Genomic DNA, 21,295 nt, shown 5'->3' with positions numbered 1-21,295 from the left:
ATATATATTTTTTTTTATATATCTATATATATATAAAATTCATGATTACCGATAGTTTGTGAAATCTAGTTTGTGAAATTTAACGATTATAGACAACAAACTAATAAAAATAAAAAATCACAAAAATATTATTATATAGGATGTTGTTACGTCAATTACTAACAAATTATATATAATTAGCAAGAAATATATTCAGCAAAGAGATAATTGCATTTATCTATTCCAAGATCGAATATTTTTCAAATTAAAACATTAAAAATTTCCACATTATCAAAAAACTTTTTTCTAAGAATATCTCTCAACTTTTCAAGAATTTTCTACATTGCCAAAAATAGATGGAATTCCCCAATGTTTTAACAACACATGCATTGTGCATGCTGACACGTATACGTTACTCACGCGATGCAATGCACAAGACTTGAATAACATATCAGAACTATTATTAGAATGCGCTTATTTATACACAGCTTTAAATAAAATTACATTAACAAAAATATCTTGGATATTTTTCCATCTGTATAATTAATCTTACAAATAATGATACTCCCAGCACGAGAATGGATTGAAATGAATTGAAATGGATTCAGATTTTCAGAAATATTGATTCACGAATGTTAAAATGAATGCTTTTCAATTTTGAATGCATTTTTATTCATTTATAGGAATTGCATGAAGCATATCTCTATGCTTTTCAATCTAAAAATAATATTAGCTTTTTCTGTGCACACAAACTGAAATACTGTTCAATTCAAAATTTTGAATAGGAAATGCAGTTTTTCAATCCAATTACATCCAATTGAATCCAATTGAATCCAAAAAAAAGTATTCGCTATTTAAAATACGCATTGGGTTAGAAAAAAAAATTTCAATCCATTCTCATTTACTGGACTCCTATCCTAGTCAGAAATGACAATGGAATCGACACTGGGTATTGTTTTTCTGAAAAATTTCCAATTTTTTTAAATCTATCAAAACTTCACAAGTGTGAAATTAACGAAGTTGAAAATAAATAAATATCATAATCATGCATATGGCTCTCGATTACCGCATTTTAATTCACCTTAATCCGCATCTGCCAATCGATTATCGAAACCTTGAAGAAGCAGATGGTGCCGAGAAGAAGCACAATTACGTAGCAGGTGTATATTGTCGGGCGTGCGCGCGACAGGTGAAGTGCAGGAAGCTTTAATGTTACTTATTCACTTTTATATAAGATCGTCATCGAACTTTTGAAAAGCCATGATTAAAAAACAAAAGACGATATCAAGTAGATACCAACAAAAAGTAACATAAGGTTTACTGTTTTTTTTATTTCTGTGTGCACTATTATTAACTACACTTAGAACTCTCTTTCTTGCTTTCGCTAAATTCAACATATATATGTTTCTTTCAATTTAAAAAATATATATTAGTTGGGTTTCTAGAAAATAAAATGATAACATCAGTGTTATAATTTTGTACTCAATATAACTGTTATGTATAATATCATGTATTCTATTACATTTATGAGTGCTTTCCAGCGAGAGACACAGATACAATATATGTATATAATACAGTGAATCATTACATCTTTGATATTTGTCAATGTTAAACAAAGATGAAATGATTACAGTATTGCAATGTGTTTCTTGATGGACATATATATTGTTGCACATATATATTGTTGAGTACGAAATTATTACATAAATTTTATGTTATTTTTTAATTAATGTCACCTGGAAATTACACATTCACATTAAAGACAGACAAAGCTGTAATCCACATGTCCTGAAACTTAAAAGCTGAGTTTGCTTTAATTTCAATGCATTCCATTCAAATGTAATCGAAATCAAGTCAATCCCTAAGGGACACCAAGTCAAGAGAAAATCAAAATGATTTTATTTTAACATCATAAAAGTTAAAATGATCATTATTGACGTTAAAAATCAAAATAAAGTCATTTGGATTTTTTGTCGATTTTATATATCTCTTGAGTCGTCGTGGATTTTATTCAAGGACTTTGTTTGCGCGTACAAAAATCTAAGGACGATTTATTTCGGGCATCGACGCCGTCAGGAACACGCGTGCAGAATACACGATCGATCGTTCCATCGTGTCCCGGTATCGATCGTTCGTTCACGCGTGTGCACGTGCGGTCGATAGGAATTAATCACTTCTCATGCTTCGCGCGCATAGTGCGTCGCTTCATCGGTTTTTCCCAGGACGACGCGATTTCCGAACCGATACCTCTTCTTCCTTGTAAATAAGATCCGGCGCGGTGGAAGGGAACGACGAATAATTTCGCCAAATGAATACTGAAACGGCCGTACGTCGCATCTCTACAATCAGCGTAGCTCGGCGAGTACATATACTTCTCATGACGAGAATACCACTTACGAGCGACCGTGAGACCACAAAGAGAGAAAAAGGAAACAAAAGCAGAAGTTCGGAGTCACGTCTTTCCCCGACACGCGCACCTGTCCCGAAAAGTAATCAAATGATTTTTCCGATTTGTCCCAAGAATGCTCCTTTATGTCGGTGACTTTAAATCACGCTAGTGTCATAAAACTGACAGGTTATAAAGCAAATCCCGGTTTCTTCGCACTTGGCGATCCTTCCGGCTAAACTAGTTTCGGAGGAGCCAATTAATCCCATTGGCGGGAATTGACTCAACGATGGAATTGACTGACGATGATCGATCTCGCTTATATCATAAGATGAAGTTAACAAATAGAAACTTTAAATAATTGTAAATAAAAATCTGGCAATGGCTTAATAAATTTCCAGCGTTTGATCCATTCTCTTATCTATATGTTTGCAGGGAGCTGTGCTTTCGATCAATTCAAGACGATTAAAATCCTTATTGTCGAAAATCACAATACTCGCTTTTTCTGACGTCAACAAATTCAAACATTGTATATCTCTTTTGTATTATATTCGAAACAAAGTTTCCTTAATTCCATTTATATAATCGCGCGACAGATATAAGTATTTCTAGACAAATTCATTATATAAATCTCTGCATTATCTTCATCAGAAAATCTAAAATGATTCCCAAAGTATAAGTGACACTATTGTGAATCCACTGTGTCCTCTCCTTGTGAGTATAAAAGTGAAACACAATAGTATTAAAAAATATGTATTTTACTGAATAGCATATTAAAGTATTAAAAATTCTTAATCGATTTAATTCGTTTTATATTTATATTAAACACACATCTTTACATCGCTTTGATACGTATAACTTTAATGTACACAAAAGCATCTAATTGAATTTTTTAAAGTTTTATTAATCTATTAATTCAAGCAAGTTTCGCGTGTCATTCCTCGATTCAGTCATTTTTGTATCGATCGATATCCAATCCCATAAAAAAATAAAGATCGGTAACCATCACTCTCACACATAAAGTATAACGTTTCAATGTCAGCCACAGGAAGTAACTCGATATAGTTGGCTTCTGAACACGTGCGGATGATGTTTAAGCGGAATATATTGGTCGCCGACCGGATAGGATTCGCACGATTAAGCGTTAAGATCGGCTTCAACGATATCGACGATATTGATACGAGCCAAGTATATTGATTTTATAAAATGTACCTTGACGAATGAATGCAACACATTTCACGAGCGATTGAATTCAACAATAATTTATTATAATTTAAAAATATATTTAAATACATATTGATTTGTTAATCAATTAAAAAAAATAACGATTTATATCGAAATAAGCGAGGCATCACTGTCCAGCAAACGAGAATGGATTAAAACGGATTGAAATTTTTTTCTATCCGAATGCGTACTTTAAATAGCGAATACTTTTTTTGGATTTAATTGGATTCAATTGGATTCAATTAGATTCAATTGGATGCAATTGGATTGAAAAACTACATTTCGTATTCAAAATTTTGAATTGAACAGTATTCATAATGGTGTTTGTGTGCACAAAAAAAGCTAATATTGTTTTAGATTGAAAGGCATAGAGATATGCTCCATGCAATTCCTATAAATGAATAAAAAATGCATTCAGAATTGAAAAGCATTCATTTTAACATTCGTGAATCAATATTTCTGAAAATCTGAAACCATCTCAATTCATTTCAATCCATTCTCGTTTGCTGAGTGCTCCAGCGGAAGGTTGAGGGTCAGCATGAGAACCACTAGGAAGCAGAAGGGCGCGTGCCAAGGGTTCACATCTGCCGCAGTTGGTTTTGCATCCCTACGTCCCTTTTTAGAAAGGGAAGACCGCCACCATCGTCAGCATCGTCTCACGTGTGTGAGTCTCTAGTTACAGAAAAAAAGAAAAAAAAAAGGGAGGGACGTTTCCGCAGGAAGCACTACAAGAATCCCTCTTTCGCCCCTCATCTAACGTGAACGCGCAGCGATGGATAATCGTATATGCGAGTCATATGCAATTATTGCGCTCGAAGGATCAGAGCAAGCGAGACGTGGAAGATGGTTTTTTCTTTTACTTCATATCGCGATCATTATGATTTCGTATTACCAACAATTTACTCTCCTAGAATCCATGTGTTACAACCGAAGTATGTATTCTCGGCAAATTACGCGAGTTGCGACTAAGTGAACGCTGCGATTACTTATTAGTTACACATATAACTAAGTTGCAAAAACACGAATTGATCCTTGAAAAACGTTGCAAAAATTCATGCGACAAATGAGATATTAGCAGCAAATGAGAAATCGAAAGAAAAAGTGCGATGAGTTATTTAGCTAAATAATTTGTTCCGGAACAAAGCCATAGTTTACATTTCCCTGCCATTTGTTTCCATTATCTTAAGATATTAAATTAACACTTGATACACATGATTGAGTCGTGCCCTGCCCATTTCTTTTTTTGAAATACTAGGACCTAAGTAAACAATCATTTTAATAATGAAAGTTAATGAGCCAAGCTAATTTTATCTATTAAAAATTATATTCTAATCTGATTGTTATAAAATTAGATAATTTTATAAAAATTTCACAATGTTTTACAAATAAAAATAAAATTTAATCCATACAATTATATATAAGATAAGGATAAATCATACGCATATCGATTAATGTTTAATAATTTTTTTATAAATCTTGTATAAAAATGAAGATTAAAAATTGTAATTGCATCGTCAACTCATTTGAATCCGATACTGAAGATCAAACGACAACATTATTAATAATAACAAAAAAAATAACGGTAATATTTTGTGACGGTAATATTGCAAGTGGAAGCATTTGATGATGTAGCAGACTTTATAATGATAAATAATAAATACAATATATAAATACAAGAGTCTAAGATATGTGAAATATAATATAATTTTTATGTTGAAAAATTAAGAAATTACAACAATGAAAATTATTATATTTTAATCGATTCTAACATATCCGGTGTTTTTATTATCATTAATTTGAATTATAATGATTGCTGGGCCAGTCAATACATCCCGGAATAGTCAATACGTCCCTGTATTGGGGCCCCGAAGGAAGGGGACCGCAGGTAAGCAGCTGCAAGCATCTGCAGGGGCAGCGCGGCAGCCGCGTGTTTAAATTAGTCCCGGCACAACTGTCGTGCGCGCAGCATGCATGGAAGATCGTTCTCAAGTCCGGTGTGTCGAAAATTGGATTAACGAAATATTGTGAAAGAAACTAACTCTTAATTCGCCTCGAATTATATGTATTTTTATTGCACACGCAGATCCACTTTCATATTACTCTCGAAATTATCTCAAGTAATATTGGATTAATAAAAGACATCCGTGATAAGAAATTATTCTTCTCGATAATAATTCTTTTTTAAATTTGCAAACAGTACCTGGAATTAATAATTGAGAGTTTAAAGGAGATTAAAGGAGATTAAAGGAGAATTATATTCAATTAGTGCAGTGTAGTTAGAAAAGAATAATAATGATAGATTAGAACTTAGACTGTATATCCAATTATATTTGATAAGATAAATTGATAAAAAGAAACAAATTCATGTCTCTGGTATTGATGGTGTAGCAGACAGCAGAATTCGCTTGATCGTATGAAGGATCAAGAAGGTAGAAAGGAAGTAGATGAAGATGTTGCTTCTCAGGCTGATTGTGACGCTGGTCGTGTGCTGGATCGTTAAGTGTGATCTGTTAGATCTTTATGTTCAGCACATGGACGAGACCATGAGAACGACGTTATACAGAAATAAACGACATCCGATGGATCCTGTTTCTAGGAGAATAAAGAGGAGTCTCGAGGAGGACAAACCGGTGTTCAGGTTTAATTACTTCAAAAAGCAGCGATTGAATGTCGACGAAAATTGGGTAAAGCAGTGGAAAGCTAAGAATAAGATCGTTCCTTATAAAAACGACATTTTGGATTTTCCAAACAAACTGGAAGGAAACGTGAATTCTGATCAGCACGAGATATTCCCAGCACTGAATTCAACATACTCCGAAGGGACGTCGACAGTTCCCGAAGACGCTGCTGAAAATTCGCAGTTGAATGTCTCGCAGGTTCCAATAACTGAGGAACGAGAGGAAACATCGGAAGTTGGACTGATAATCGAGGAGAATCAGAGCAACGAAGAGTTGACCATCAAGGCTCTGGAATTCGAAGAATTTCCAGAAGAAATGGAGAGCGAAGATAACTCGCAGTTCGAGATAATCAGCGAAAACGAGCAGATTAATCCGAATCCTTTTCGGCCCAGTTTTAAGAGAAAGCCATGGGATAGTCGGATACCAAAGAAGTATTTTCCGGAGAAGTCAGCGAAGGAAGCACAAAAGGCGAAGAACTACGTCAAGGACGAGGCAGCAGTGAGGTTCAGGAGAAATGCAAATGACTTATCTAACGAAGGAAGATGGAATTTCACTAGATACGAGAAGATGGATGAAAATGGTACCGTAATCCTCGAATGGGATCCTTCGGATAAGGAGAAGATAATCTTTAGAGTCACCGGCGAAACCAGGGGTTACATCGGCATTGGTTTCAATGAGAAGATTAACATGGAAGGCGCTGACATCCTACTCATCTGGATAGATGATGCGACTAACCTGACCTATGTATTAGTAAGTCGGTTTCCTATCAGATTCTGTCCGATATTTATCCTCGATAGTCATTGATTTTTAGGAAGGCAGTCGTGCGCGATCTGATCGATAAATCTCGATGTCTAAAAAGGTGTCCAGGATGGTTCCCGTACAAAAAAGTATCGAGGCTGCATAACTTCGATCCGCTGTCCAATTCGAACTATATGTCTCTATCTATATTATTTCTACTTTTATTATCGAACCTTTGCAACGATTTCTTATATAATCTATATCATCTTAATATTAGATAAGAAAACAGATTCGTGATATTAACATCATTCATTTACCAACATTAGCGTTATTCAGTATTAGTTTTTTTAAAGCGATTTCTCTCTCGATAATTGATTTACAGATGAAGACAATAATCGTTTCGGTAATTAATTTAAGAATGAACGAATTACGTTTAAAAATCTCTATAAAGCAATTTTTCTCTCTGTGATTATTCACATCTCACAAGCAGCAAATTATTTTCACACGACTGCGAAGCGATGAAATTAATGCGGTCATCGCGAGATAAAAAGAGATTTGCATGAGAACGCGGGCAAGGATTAATAAAGCGATCGGTCTAAGTAGACGGACTCACCGTCGTTCAGTTGTGTGAGAAAAACTCGTTTTCTTCTTATCTCGTCTATCGATTACGTATACGATCGGTGCGTACGATCGCGCGCAATCAACGCGGCTTCTTGCTCGATGCATTTATCTTCATGAAACATTCAGTTCTCTCTGTGAGTCACTTCAATAATAGAATGAAAGCGTAGCTTCCAGGGTCGTTACAGAAATAGACAGTGAGATAAAAGTACAAAAAAAACTGTAGGTATTCCAGGATCTTTCGGAATTAGCGACGATTTAAAAAGGTTTAAAGAAATTCTTGACCGCAAGGACATATTTTTTATTAAAGATATAATATAATAATAGACTTGCTTAGATATACAAAAAATGTTCTGAAACTTTAAATGAATGATTTTATTAAATGATTAAGTAAAATTAAACATTGAGTGAAAATAACGGAGTCTCAGTTTCTCTAACCTTTGCCGACAACTCATGAAATGTTCAAGCGTGAGGAAAAGCACACGACGAAGAAACTGACTCCTCGGCTCGATTTCGCGCCGAAGCAGCCCCTTACGAAGGATACGAGACAGTTCGAAACCTGTCGGCGCGTATCTCTCTCCAACGAAAGGATCCGACGAAAGACCGCTGAAGATGGTACAAAAAGGGGACAACAACAAAGGGGAGGAGAGAAAGAGGAAGACGGAGAAAAGGAAGAGGAGAGACGCGACGAAGAGATGAAACGAAGGAAACGAAAGGTGGAAAAAGGAACTAAAGAAACGCAAAAGCCAGGGAATTAAAGGAAGATTAAGAAGGCGGTTGCAACAGAAAGGGAGATCGAGGCAGCATCTTGAAGGACCTGTGAGAGGTTTTAGAAGAGAAAGGAACTTTAGAGAAGGAGAGAGAGAGAGAGAGAGAGAGAGAGAGAGAGAGAGAGAGAGAGAGAGAGAGAAAGAAAAGGAGACTATGTCGCTAGTCTCCCACCTACCACCCCCACATTTCTCCGCTTGATTGACGGAATTGCTTTCGAAGGGGAAGCCCGCTCGACCGATAACCGATCTGTATTTAATGAGAAACGTTAATTAACGAGACGTCTTAGCCAATGAAGACGTTTACGTCCAGATCGGGTTTCTTTAACATTCTCTTGTGTAAAAACTGCGTATGACGGAAGACGGACTCGCGACGAAAAGAAATTATAGGGTCGCTCTTAAGTAATAAAACTGATCGATAAAAAAACGTATAATACTTATATATGTTATTACGTAGCGCAAAGTAATAATTAACTTGACAATTAAAATTTCTGAACAGCAAGAGATGTTTTAATTGACGATCAGATACTAGAAAGTCGGCGAAGAATCGAACGACGGAGTTCCAGACTCCAAAACCTGCTTCGGCCTCAGATCCTCTGCTTCCCCGAAATCCTAATCTTAATTAAATTTATATCCATTACGCCTGACAACGCCCGGCCTCACTGTATCGTCGTGCGCGGAATTCCTCCGGAGAGCAAAGCATAATACGGAGGCTGAAAATGCGGAATTTACTCGACACCGGCTTCTTGTACTTCGACTTCGACTTCATAACAACATTTTCTTCCCAGTCTTTTTTTCTACGCCGCAAGACGAATTGATTCTACTTACTTTAGGGCTTACCGATTGTCCGGATTGCAAAGCGATGAAGATCTCCTTTGCAAGTATCCTTCCTTTCGAATTTAATTCGTGCCTTGTCTCTCGTTTCACCCAAGAAGGAAGATTAAAACGAGAATATCAGCGATATGTACCCCTGCAAGTTTTTAAATCTTTTCCAAAGTAAAGTTTCATCTAATCTATCGATATGTGAATCACATTTTTATCGACTTCAGATTTCCAAGTCGTTTTACCTGAATTTCGGCAAGAGGGTTGGACAAGGGTGAACAGAAGGAGTGTTGAGGAAGGACGAGGGAGGGTGAAGAAGGAGAAAGACGGACTCGAAAAAGAGAGAGAAAGAGAGAGAGAGAGAGAGAGAGAGAGAGAGAGAGAGAGAGAGAGAGAGATCGGAGGATAAAATTAACGAACATGGCTTCACAACGAGATAACGTCGTGATAAATTTACGTCCGACTGGAGGCCTCTCACTGCGCGTTCCTTCAGCATACGATCGATCTATCCTCGTGCCCTTCTTACTTTGATGAATTGTAAATCTCTCGACACAACGGATCCAGACTCGATCTAGGTACCTCATCAACCGGGAAAGCTGTAGGAATTCGTCACCGTGTAAATTAATAGAAAAATACAGGAAACATTACTGTCAACTTCTCTTCTAGCAAATTTTGTAACTAATAGTACAGAGTATTAATTTCTACTGCTACATTTAATACTATTTCACACGCTATTTTTAGATGTGATTTTAACTCAAGAATAATTATGTAATAATTTATAAATTTACATTACGTATAATAATTTATAGTAATACAAAATTATTGCTGTTTAAAATAGCTTCGTGTAATAATCGTAAGTCAATATCTGCTTGCGAGAAACAGCATTTTCGAAAAAGATTTTTAATCGCGAGTCATAATCACGGAACGACCCCCCGTGGAGGCGACAATTTGTTATTTGCCAATACACGTACACATGTGCACAACACACATGAGATGCCCTATAACCGCGTTTGACAAATATCATTGTACGCGCTGTACCTGTTGCACTGACGAGTGATGCACTTACATGCATTCGGATTCAGACGTTCCGAAGGTGGTTGGACGTGCCGGCGGCGAAGGATACACGCACGGTGTGTAGATATAAGGGTTGCGTACATGAATTCGCTTGGTCGAGTGTGATCGTGTGTGAAGATCGGCAGCGAGAGGACGAGAGGAGGGCCCGCTGGGTACGCCAGGCTTGGGAGTTGGGTCCGTGGGGCCCAGTCAAGGCCTCCAGACATCGTCGGCGGGGGGGCTGTGTGCGAATCTTTGAGCATCGCTGCAGAGAAGGACGAAACGATGGTCCAGAACCCAATGAACGAACCGGCAATGTTATATGCGTATCGTGTACTTCGAATCCCAAAGACCCCGAACATTACTCGAAGTACTTTTAATGGGTCGTCGATTAAAAATGAAAGAGAGTACGCGTTTGATTAAGAAAAACAGATATTAAATTAAATCGATTATTTATACATAAATCAGAAAATAAAATTAGGATGCAATGTCAAATCCTTCACTCAATCAAGATTGTCCCAATCGAGGAGGATCCGCAAAGGTAGTCGCGTCAGATGTAATTAATTGATCGCCATTAATTTATGACGACGCGAAGAAGAGTCCGTGCGACTGGGCCAGGAAGAATGAATGGAGGCTTCCTCATCGGCAGCGACAGAGAAAGGCTTTAAAGACGGCTGCTCGCAACCGTCGTCCAGCGTGACCGACAATGCGTGCGCGTATACGACGATTGCGATCGTAATTTATTACTGCGCCGGGAAATACGAGTCGCTGCGCACTGCACACGAGTGAATCTGAAATGCACGTAATCTGCGATCCGTCCATCCCTTTGGTCTCAGGGACCGATGGATCCGTCCAGGACGTACGGGACGGACAGTCGGACAGTCGAGCGCAACGGTGCATGGATGAAGGCCTCTCCACCTCTTCCCCCTTCATCGTCTACCTCATCCATTTCCTCCACCTACCCGATTTCGTTGTGATTTTTTTCTCATTATCCTGGACGATTCCTCTTCTTCGTTTTCTACCACCGGCTAACACGTTTTCGTCCTTTTCCAATCCCACTTCGCCATTTCCCTTCCCGCGTGCGGAGATACTCGGCCGTTATCTCCTGACAAAGCGCAACGTACATGCTGAAGAAACGCAAGAATAAAATCCTTAATGCATCTTGGATGATAGCCGGATAGCCAGTGATCAATGGTTATCGCGTTGCATTTAAGGATAATTATGCAGAAATAAAAACGTGAAGAAGTTGCCGCAGTTAATACAAAGTAGCTCTTGTAAGTGATTGTTGTTAATTAGCGCCATTACGCAGAGATAAAAATCATTAATATATCGTTTCGAATTAATCCGGAAAGGATTAATTCCTGAACGAGGCAAAAAAATTGAGAAACTATTTTTAACTGTAGCCAAAGACTATATCATAGACGTGTAGTAGTTCGCTCTTAGGATGTAATAAAAATCCGTCACGCTGGTAGCGTGTATTAATAGCGCGATTAGCGGCGCGGGAAAGGTTAGGTTGGATGTGAAAGAAGTGTAGGTAATAGTGAAATGGCTGTGCAATTTATGTATACATATCTCCGAATGTCCCGAAGATGGGTCAGACAACTGCTCGACTTTATCGCATTTGCCGAGCCATACAGCTGAAGCATCAACGAGGTATCGTTTATCTGCAACCGGTACGTGATACGATTTATCTTCTCCCAAGCGAAGAGGAGATCAGGAATTCGCCAGAAAATTTGTCTATCTTCTTCGTCTTCGCACTAATTATAGCTCTCCCTCTTTCCTCATTTCTTGGTCACAGTCGTTGTCGTCATCGTCGTCGTCGTCATTGTCATTGGTTTGGCTTATCGATTTTTATACTTTTATCTCATTCCGCGCATTACACCGCGTTACTTCTCGCGATGAGAAAGAGATGAAAAGGGATTTCAGTCGACCGGGAGAATATTTCATGGATTTAAGATTCATCTCATACTCGCGTAGCGAGCTTAGTAGGTCATTATTCTCTTATAATAAGCTTTTTCAAGTTTATAACACTCGCATTTTCGAAGATTTTGTTAAATCAAGAATTAATCATATATTTTTTAAACAGGAGAATTTTAAGTTTAAAAATAAATATAGAACTACGAACCAAGCTAGATCTTAATGCTGTGTTAAAGAAAAAACAAAAGTTTATTGCAACAAACGTTTCGACCTCAATTGAGTCATTTTCAATATTATACCAGACACAATTTGAAATTAATTACTCATTTATACGACAATAATAATAATTTTAAGTTCATTAAAAAATATCGAGAATTTTATTGCACCGAAACTCGTATCTTTAGATTAAAAACGGAAAAGGGAAGTCCAAAAAGGGCACATCGGACGGAAGTATCGACTATCGATTGTGAAATTAGTCCAGGCGGATATCCGATACGAAGAGATTTCTGTATTATTAATAAACGAAGAATGAGGCGCTCATTAGCATTCCTGACGTCAGAGCCGACGTAATCCTGTGTATGATTTACGGTTCCCGCGGAACCGGTCCATCCGGGTCAAATGAAATACTGTCCGCTACGCGCCATTTGTCCAGTCTTGGTGAACCGCCCTTCGGCTACGTACCTGAATCATCGTTCATTTCTTACCGGTGCGAGAAATCCGCGCGATCACCATTTTATTTCTCTCCTCCCGTAATCCAAGACCTTGGTTTTTCGCGAGGGCCCGGTTAACTTTACAGCAGCCGTAACAATCGGCTATTGATGAATCTCTTGAGGAACCTGTAGACTCCAGCGATAGCTCGTATTAATAAAAAGACTAATTATAACGTCGACGTGTATAGTGACATTTGCTGATTGCAAGTTAGTTAAGATTATCAGATTGTAATAAATTATAATCAATATGCCTAACAAGGAAAGGGACTCAAGTTTTCTCTTCAATATTGATGAGTTTTTAATGTTGTTTTCTGATGAAAATAAGGGACAATGTATAAAAAAGTACATGACTCTTACTTTCGTTCACAAAATAACATATTAAAAGTTCGTTAAAATCGGGGGGGGGGGAATGTTTGAGTCTCATGTAAATGTTGATATAATTTCTCAGGTTTAAAATTCTCTCGCACTGGAACGATAATCTTTACGATACTCTGAGATCTCTCAATTGGACATATGCAACTGATAAAATCTGACAGGGAAAAGAAAAACTGATAAGAAAAAAACAAGCGCTTTAAGGATTGTGGATTGAAAGGATGATTCTTTTATCTGTTTCTCTTACAAATTGTAAGAACTAGAAGAAGATAATAGTCTAAATCTGGATGATTCTGGAATCACAATGTTCCGTATAAGTAGAGAAACCTCTCTCTGATCTTTCTCTTTGCTTTCTACCACGTTTTTTCGTCCATACCAGTTATCTGTAATATGTTGCGGCGCGATGAGAGTTAAGCTCCCCTTTTTCGTGTCCTGACTTGCCCGCCAGGCCCAAAAACAACTCAGCTCAGAAAAGAAGGGCAAATTAGCGCTGTTAGCGGCCGAACCATCGCGAAACTGGTTCGCAGAAGCACTCATGTATGCCAACGAGACTCGTCTAGTTCTGACGAACAAATATCTTGAAGTCTCGAAAAATTGCGGTTTAGGAACTCTTATGTTGTTTTCAAAAAATTGAGAGAGAACCTTGATCTCTGCCCAAAGAGTTTGTGTAAGAATGAACCAACATTCTTTAACAGAATTAGAATTTTATTAAATGTTTCTGATACAAAATACCAATCATTGTTTTAATTGATCTAATGTCTAAAGATTTCATCTTTAACGCGATGCGTCAACTTGATTTGCAAAATAATCAGAGACAAGAAATCTGTACCATTTTCAATCGCGAAACTTTACTCAGCCGTTAATAACAAGCCTTGATCGAAGGTCTTTTACACGATTCTACATCCTATGAGTAAGGGCAGAAATTCCATGTGCGATTAAAGCATTAAACGTTGCAATCGTTAAGCGGCTCGTCGAGTAAATTGCGGGGGACGCATGCACCCTCGAGTGAGCACCCTGTCGACGAGAGCGGGAGAGGTTTCCACCGCATTTTAATTCGTTGATTATTATTCCGTGTAACCGCTCATAAAACCGGCTACGATGAACCTTAACGACGTTGCTCGTAATTGTGCGTAACCGCGTGCAAGCGCGAGATTGCGATACGTGAGAACCGGGCTTGAATCGCGATTAAAAACTAAAAACTCAGTACTAATAATAATATATATTTTCCTGAAAAAAAGAAAAACAAAATGAATCAATTTAGAACGTCGAGACATTCTGAAAAAAAAAAAAAATTGGTTCTCTCATAAAAAGAAGTAATAGAAGAATATGAGAAGAGATTTAAATAATTAAATGAGTATGAAATTTATTTATAAAGTTTTTTTGTATATTAATAAATTTGTATAATATTTATATAATAATAAAAGATTTCATTTTTTTTAATTGAAAATTTTATTTCTTTGAAACCTAGATTTTTCTGCTCTCACTTATCTTCACATAGACGTACATTAGGAAGAAAATGAAATTTACACTAAAATAGTTAAGTACATAAACATTATTCTTTTTCTAGATAAAATAATTATTTATTTTCAACACACACAAAAAATATATCACAAATATATTTTATTTTAAAAAAATAGAATAGGTTTATCTATTTTATTTTCACAAAGATGGAACCAAGTTGTAGTCTATAATAAATCTGTGAGTGATTCACGCGAAATTTGTCGCGATTCCTCGTGAGGTTCCCGAAGGACACATAGAATTCCTTTATTCCTACCTATAAGGAGGAGCTGGTCGTCGCTACCAGCTGCTGTTCTGCCAGGTGGTAAAAAAGAGATTTGGTCGTAAGAAGAAGAGAGAAAAATATTGAATATATGCGAAGGAGAGAAAGAGAGAGGGAGATAGAAACGGAAAGTGCGGTTGGTTTCACTGAACTGAGAGGTCGAGAGCGAAGAGGAGAGAGAAAAGAAGATATAGAGATGAAAGAGCCAAGTAAAAGAAGGCAATGATTATGAGAGAGAAAGAGAGAGAGGGGGGGGAGAGGGGAGAGAGAGAGAGAGAGAGAGAGAGAGAGAGAGAAGGCGACCTAAATGCACACATGCATACACATATACACGCACACATACACACGTATAAATGCAAGAGGAGAGAAGGGAGGGAGAAGGATGAAGAAGAGGCCACCACCAAAACACCTGGCGAGCATCCTTCTCCTAGTGGCGCCTCTTCGGAGAAATTCCTTCCTTTTTCTTTCCTGGACCATTCCTTGGACGGGATCCATGGGAACCACTTTTGCAAGGTTGACACAAAGCGGCGTTTCCCTTTTATCTGAACGCGCATCCAATTGCATCTATCTGCCGCGGAAAAATCTATTTCATGAAACGTTTGAAATCGGGATTTCGAGACTGGGCGTGTCCTAAAAGTAGACGTTTCTTTGAGATGCGCATTTTTCGGAATGAAAGAATGAAAAATAACAAGAAAATAAAGTGGGTAAATAAGAATCCATGCACGATTACAATAAACAATATGTATATGTTAATTATTTTTATTCAGATATTTCGACCATCCTCAGAGGGTTATCAAAAAAAATCTATAAAGTTTCAAAACTCCAACTGGAAAATCATTGGCCGATGAGTGTATGTCACTTGAATGTAAAACAAGGAAATTGTATATATCTAGAATTAAAATTATAAGAAAATCGTGGTTGATTCTTAACGACAAGAAATTAGATGATTAGTCTACAAATAGTCAATCGTTGCAAAACTTTCGTTAAAATAATATGATGTAAGTAAGAATAATTATTATTACGAAATTGAAAATTACAGAGAGAGAGAGAGAGAGAGAGAGAGAGAGACCTTTCAGAAGGTGTGAATCTCTTTCTCTCTCTCTCAAAACCACAAAAGGAACGCATCTCATAACATCCTGTTTTCATCTCTTGTTCGAATCTTATTCGAGATATTGTGACGAGCAATCTTAATTCTGATCTTAATCTGGATATAAATAAATCCGACAGATCGTATACTAATCCGAGTGTATTTTTTCACAATTTAAAAGTTCTTTCAGGACAATGATTTTTCAGGCAAACTTAAGAATATTTTTTTATATCTTTTCATTGCACTCACAGAAACAACTTTTAATCTCGCATTGCAATAAATGAAAAAAATCGATTGAATGTGCGTGTTCACGCGATGAGAAAGAATCTCCTAACTCTGAGACATTTCTCATGAAATATCTCTCATAAAGAAGAAATTCTTGTTATCGTTCAAGGATTCGCATCTATTTTCCCTCTTATCCCAAGAAACTTCTCACGAAAAGAACACGTGGGTGATGTGAACGAAGAAGCTTCTCAAGAGACCGTCGTAGGAAGTGGTCGCCAATTCGTGACGTCACATCCGCCAAATAAATTTTTTACTTTTCAAACGTGTGTGCCTCTTTTCCGGTAGACCGAAAGTGCCTCTCGATAGCTCGATAACTTAAATCTCGATCATTTAAACTGCAATCTCTTTATTTCTTTCTTTTCATGTCTATGATTTGGAGGAGCTAATGATCTTTAAATATCCACCCTTCGTCGGGTATCGTGCACAATTATACACATCAAGATTACAATAACGACATCGTTAATGGCTCATTCGTTATTCCGCGCCAAGGAAACCAGTTCCTAAATCGAGAACACAGGAGGCAACTTCCTTATTGTCAGTCTTCGTGACTCACAGTCGTAGAAAATCAGGTGTCTGCGAGAGCAAAGCTCGTAGCTCGTAACCGGATAATTTGCATAATACTTTCGTCTAACGATCGAGCCATCTTTATGGTATTTTTTACCCCGGCGCAGTCGTGATAATCCGGCGTGGGAATCAAGAGCGTTTTCTGCTCTTTCTCTTTTCAATCAAATCGCTTTTCCTAGTTGCGACGCTCAACTGGTTCTCAAGTGCTCGCGCGAACTACTTGAACGTTTCGAATTGGTTCCGATAAATTGGCGGTCGAGATGACAGATAGAACACATATTGTTTTTAATCTCACAGTGAGATAAATTATTCACGCGATGTTGAAAGAAGATCCGATAAGACAAGCATGGTAAAGAATCTACATTCATCGCCAACCACACGAAACGCGATAAGACTATTGTAAATTAACTCAACTATTACTGTAGTAGTAACTCAACTACTGTAAATTAAATCAAATATATAATATTAATGTCAATAAATAGCCGATACCAGATGTATGTATGATTAGATTCTAAATATATCAATGCGCAAATATATCAATGGTAATCAAATGACGATCAAATAACAATATTACACTCATAACAATATTCGTAAGCATTTCTATCTTTCTTTTTAGGTATTTTGTCTTTAGTATATTATTGAATTTGAACTTTTGTTATAAATTTTATCTTAACTGATATAATCTATCGCAATTTTAATTTAAATAATTATTTACAATTGTTTATTGGTGGTACTGTAAATTAAATTAATATAAAATTTATATAAAAATCTTGCAAAAGAATCTTAAATTATTTTAATTAAGTATGAAAAAATTAAATATAAAAATCTTAAATTGATATAAAATCTTGCAAAGTAAAAAGTAAATGAAAATGAATTATAATTAGCGCGAGAGCTCAGTAGACGAACATTTCGTTCTGGAATATCAAATTTTGGATAACGATGGAATAAATTAGCAACATTCTTAGGACACTCTCAGACCTTCTTAATTGCCAAACAACACCAGGGCCGTACTAATTAACTCGATGGCGTTGAGAATATCCGGACATCATGAGAAAACCGTCTTGCAAACTTCGTGAGAACGCACTTGAACTCCACGAAATAGCGACGCGACTCTACCGCTCCGATCGAGATAAAAAAAGATTCTCGCAGCCTTCCGGGAAGATTTATGCACACGTATCATTATGATACCCGGCCAGGATTGTTCCTCGTGAACTGATTGTAATTAAAACCCGCTTATCTTCGCTCGAAGATCAAAAATCATCTGTTAACATTACACGTGAAGTTTTTAGTAATTCCAATTTTTATGAAACAGGATTATTTCGTTAACAGTTTATTAGATTTACATATAATCTGTCAACATTAATTAAATAAAAAAATTTCATTTTCTTGTGTCTATAAAAATTGTCTATGAAAAATTGCTGATTTATTTTTCGATTTTGAAATTTATTGATTGTAATTTGATTTATTTATCAAACATATTTCTGAAAAATTCAAATTAAACTGAGAGAAACAATTAAAGTTATCGCAAAAATAAAATAATAGCGGCAAGAAGACAATTTTGCAATGGGATGATTCGAAGTGTATAATTTCGAAACAGGCTTTTGCAGAGACATGAACACTTTGTGAATCATTTTACGCGTTAACGAGTGTCTGCCCTCCCTCGCATTTTCCACCAGTTTCTCGCAGTGTTTTCGGAGAGAGAGAGAGAGAGAGAGAGAGAGAGAGAGAGAGAGAGAGAGAGAGAGAGAGAGAGAGAGAGAGAGAGAAAGAGAGAAAGAAAGAGAGACGCGCCTATTATCGTTTCCTTTCTGCACGTGCTCGTTACGAAACGCGTAGTACTCCACCGGGCATGACGACGTTCTCTGGCAATTATTCGGATTCATTACGTGCAGGAAGGGGACTTCCCTTCGGAAACCTCACTGTACGAACGTCAGCGGGGCACTCCACCGTAACCGGGGCCCAACGGACCCAAACGCCTGCGGCCGACTAGTTGCCCTTAAGCGTAATTTACACGGGGCGACTTTTATTCGCTAGAAGCCACAAGCTTCTAGTGACGTCATAGCGAATTCACTACTAAAACTTCTTCTAGACGTGAGTTTGTTCTTATAACGTATAGTCGCGGCGAATACTGCTTTCGACGCTTGTCGCTAGCTTGTCTCTAGCTTGTCGTTAGTTTCTTGCTCCTCCAGAGCGAATTTTTAAGTCGTCAGCGTGAAAAGACGAATTTTTCCGGAACGCCTCGACCACTCAAACTATAAGCATCAGAGAATAATCATATCATCGAATGACATACTTCGAGCCGCTGTTGTACTTTATGACCAACTATTCGCTTGAGCACTAGCAACTACTTAACGCTGCGACTTCAAAATTTTAATCGTTAGCGAATAAAAACCAAGCGTGTACAAGAAGCTTTTATCAGCGAATTTATTCGCGGAATTAAGAAGCTTCAAGCGAATAGCAGAGTCGAAAGAATTTACTGGCGAATTAATGACGTTTCTATTAATGACGCAGCTTTTAGCGAATAAAAATCGTCCCGTGTAAATCATGCTTTACTTGCGTGCGCTACCATACGGCAGCTGGAAAATCGTTCTCTTTTTTTTGCGAAATGATTCCTCCGAAATGCCAACGCTTTATCGTCGGGCATCGAAATATCGGCCCGTAATTTCGCACACAGTCATTCTTCACAAAGCTACAATCGGGTGCAAGATGTTCCGGATCTATCGCGTAATCTCGCGGTTCATCAAAATTTTCGGCGGTTCCGACTTTGCCTCAAAAATCTAATGGAAGATAATTCATTGTTGTCTTATAATTTCTTAAATGCAGTAGTCGTTAAATGTCGTCTTTATTAAGTTTCTATTGAAATTGACTTTAGACAAAGATTTCAGTTTATATTTTTGAAATTATCTTTTTATGTTGGTTTGGTAAATAACTTTTTAATTCTGGATCATTGATGCTTCAGCTCATTTCATTATCTACGAATTTATCGATTCCGAGTTTATTAAAGAACTCGTAAAAGGTATATTCCGTGTATAATCGCGACGTATATAATTTTATGAAAAGCGTCAACACACACCCTCTGTCTATTGTGACGATCAAGATGCGTCACGTTGGCGGATATTAAATCGTGAATGAAAGCCGTGCCATAACAAAGAATGACGAAAGTTCATCGTACTTTACTTAAGCAAAAGTAAAAGAGAAAGTAGGTAAAGATGGAGAGACGAATTGTGTTAGGTGGAAGGACCTAAAGTTCCAGTTCGCTGCAGATACGAACACCTGGCGTTTACCTGACCCGATAAAGCTCTCGATCTCTCGTCCAATAGCCAGGGAGCGAGTTTCGGGGCCCACTGGGCCCTCGTTTCAACGAGTACGTTGAACCTTCAACAATTCTAACGTCTCTCCCTTTTCGTGTTCCAGGACTTGCACGGTGTCGAGAGGAATGCTGCGCCGGTTATTGACATATCGCAGGACGTCGAAGTGATCAGCGGCACGCAAAACGGCAATCGTACCGTTGTGACGTTTGCTAGGAAGTGGAAGACGTGCGACCATCAGGATTATGAACTTACAGTAAGTCAGAAGGAGACATCATTTTATAACAATTGTATTGACTCTCGCTACGCGAAATGTTCATTCAAGTTTAATTGATCTTTCACTTCTCGAGCCTTGAGCAGCATGTCAATTAAAGCATAATATTATGTTGAACAATTGTTGCAAATTGAAAATAAGCAAAGAGAAAATGTTGTAGGAACGAATGATTGGGTCAAATGCTTAAAATTAAGATTCGCCGTGAGCGAACACCGTAAGGTACATTTTGAACGTCATTCTCTTCAGATTTAAAATAAATCTTATGAACTCTGCGATCTGCGGGGGTCTCAAATATACGTAATTGAAAGGAGTCATTCTCGAATGCCAACGGTGATGCAAGCGCGCATTAACGCAGCGAGGGCCAGGAATTTATCGCACCTTCCTTAACACCAAAATTACCTTCCGACCTCTAATCCGTTACTCTATAATTAAAATGCGTGCAAAGAAAGCAAATCTTGTCGTGCATATCTCGTCGGCCAAACAGGAGTCTTTTAAAGGGATCTGAAAAAGATAGAGAAAGAGAGAACAAGCATCGTCCGAAGATTTACTGTATTACCGTCACGACTCCGTAGAATTCGCGAACCTTCTTTCGATTTATGCTTTGAGAAGGCAGGGCCCCCGTGGCTTTAAGAGGCCCGTAGGGCCCCGTAGTCTCGAATTCTCGTAGCGGTATTTAGGCATTTTAGCATGCCGTCTGTGCCCTTCGCTGTGGCACAATCTTCCGGCGGCAACA

The 21,295-nt window shown here is 37.6% G+C and overlaps 1 protein-coding gene across 1 annotated transcript in view; it reads left to right on the top strand.

Annotated features, from left to right (window-relative positions):
• The first annotated feature begins 6,033 nt into the window (after positions 1–6,033).
• LOC108686249 (MOXD1 homolog 1) overlaps positions 6,034–21,295 on the top strand; it is a 19,380-nt gene continuing 4,118 nt past the window's right edge. The window contains exons 1-2 of the mRNA XM_018191455.1: positions 6,034–7,017; positions 20,395–20,544. Coding sequence (XP_018046944.1) covers positions 6,034–7,017; positions 20,395–20,544 — 1,134 coding nt within the window. The remainder of the gene's footprint in view (positions 7,018–20,394; positions 20,545–21,295) is intronic.

This window comes from Atta colombica, unplaced genomic scaffold (genome assembly GCF_001594045.1).
Source record: "Atta colombica isolate Treedump-2 unplaced genomic scaffold, Acol1.0 scaffold166, whole genome shotgun sequence".
In the NCBI taxonomy this organism is placed as follows: domain Eukaryota; kingdom Metazoa; phylum Arthropoda; class Insecta; order Hymenoptera; family Formicidae; genus Atta; species Atta colombica.
Note: the sequence above shows the minus strand (reverse complement) of the source record. Positions and strands in the feature narration are given on the sequence as shown.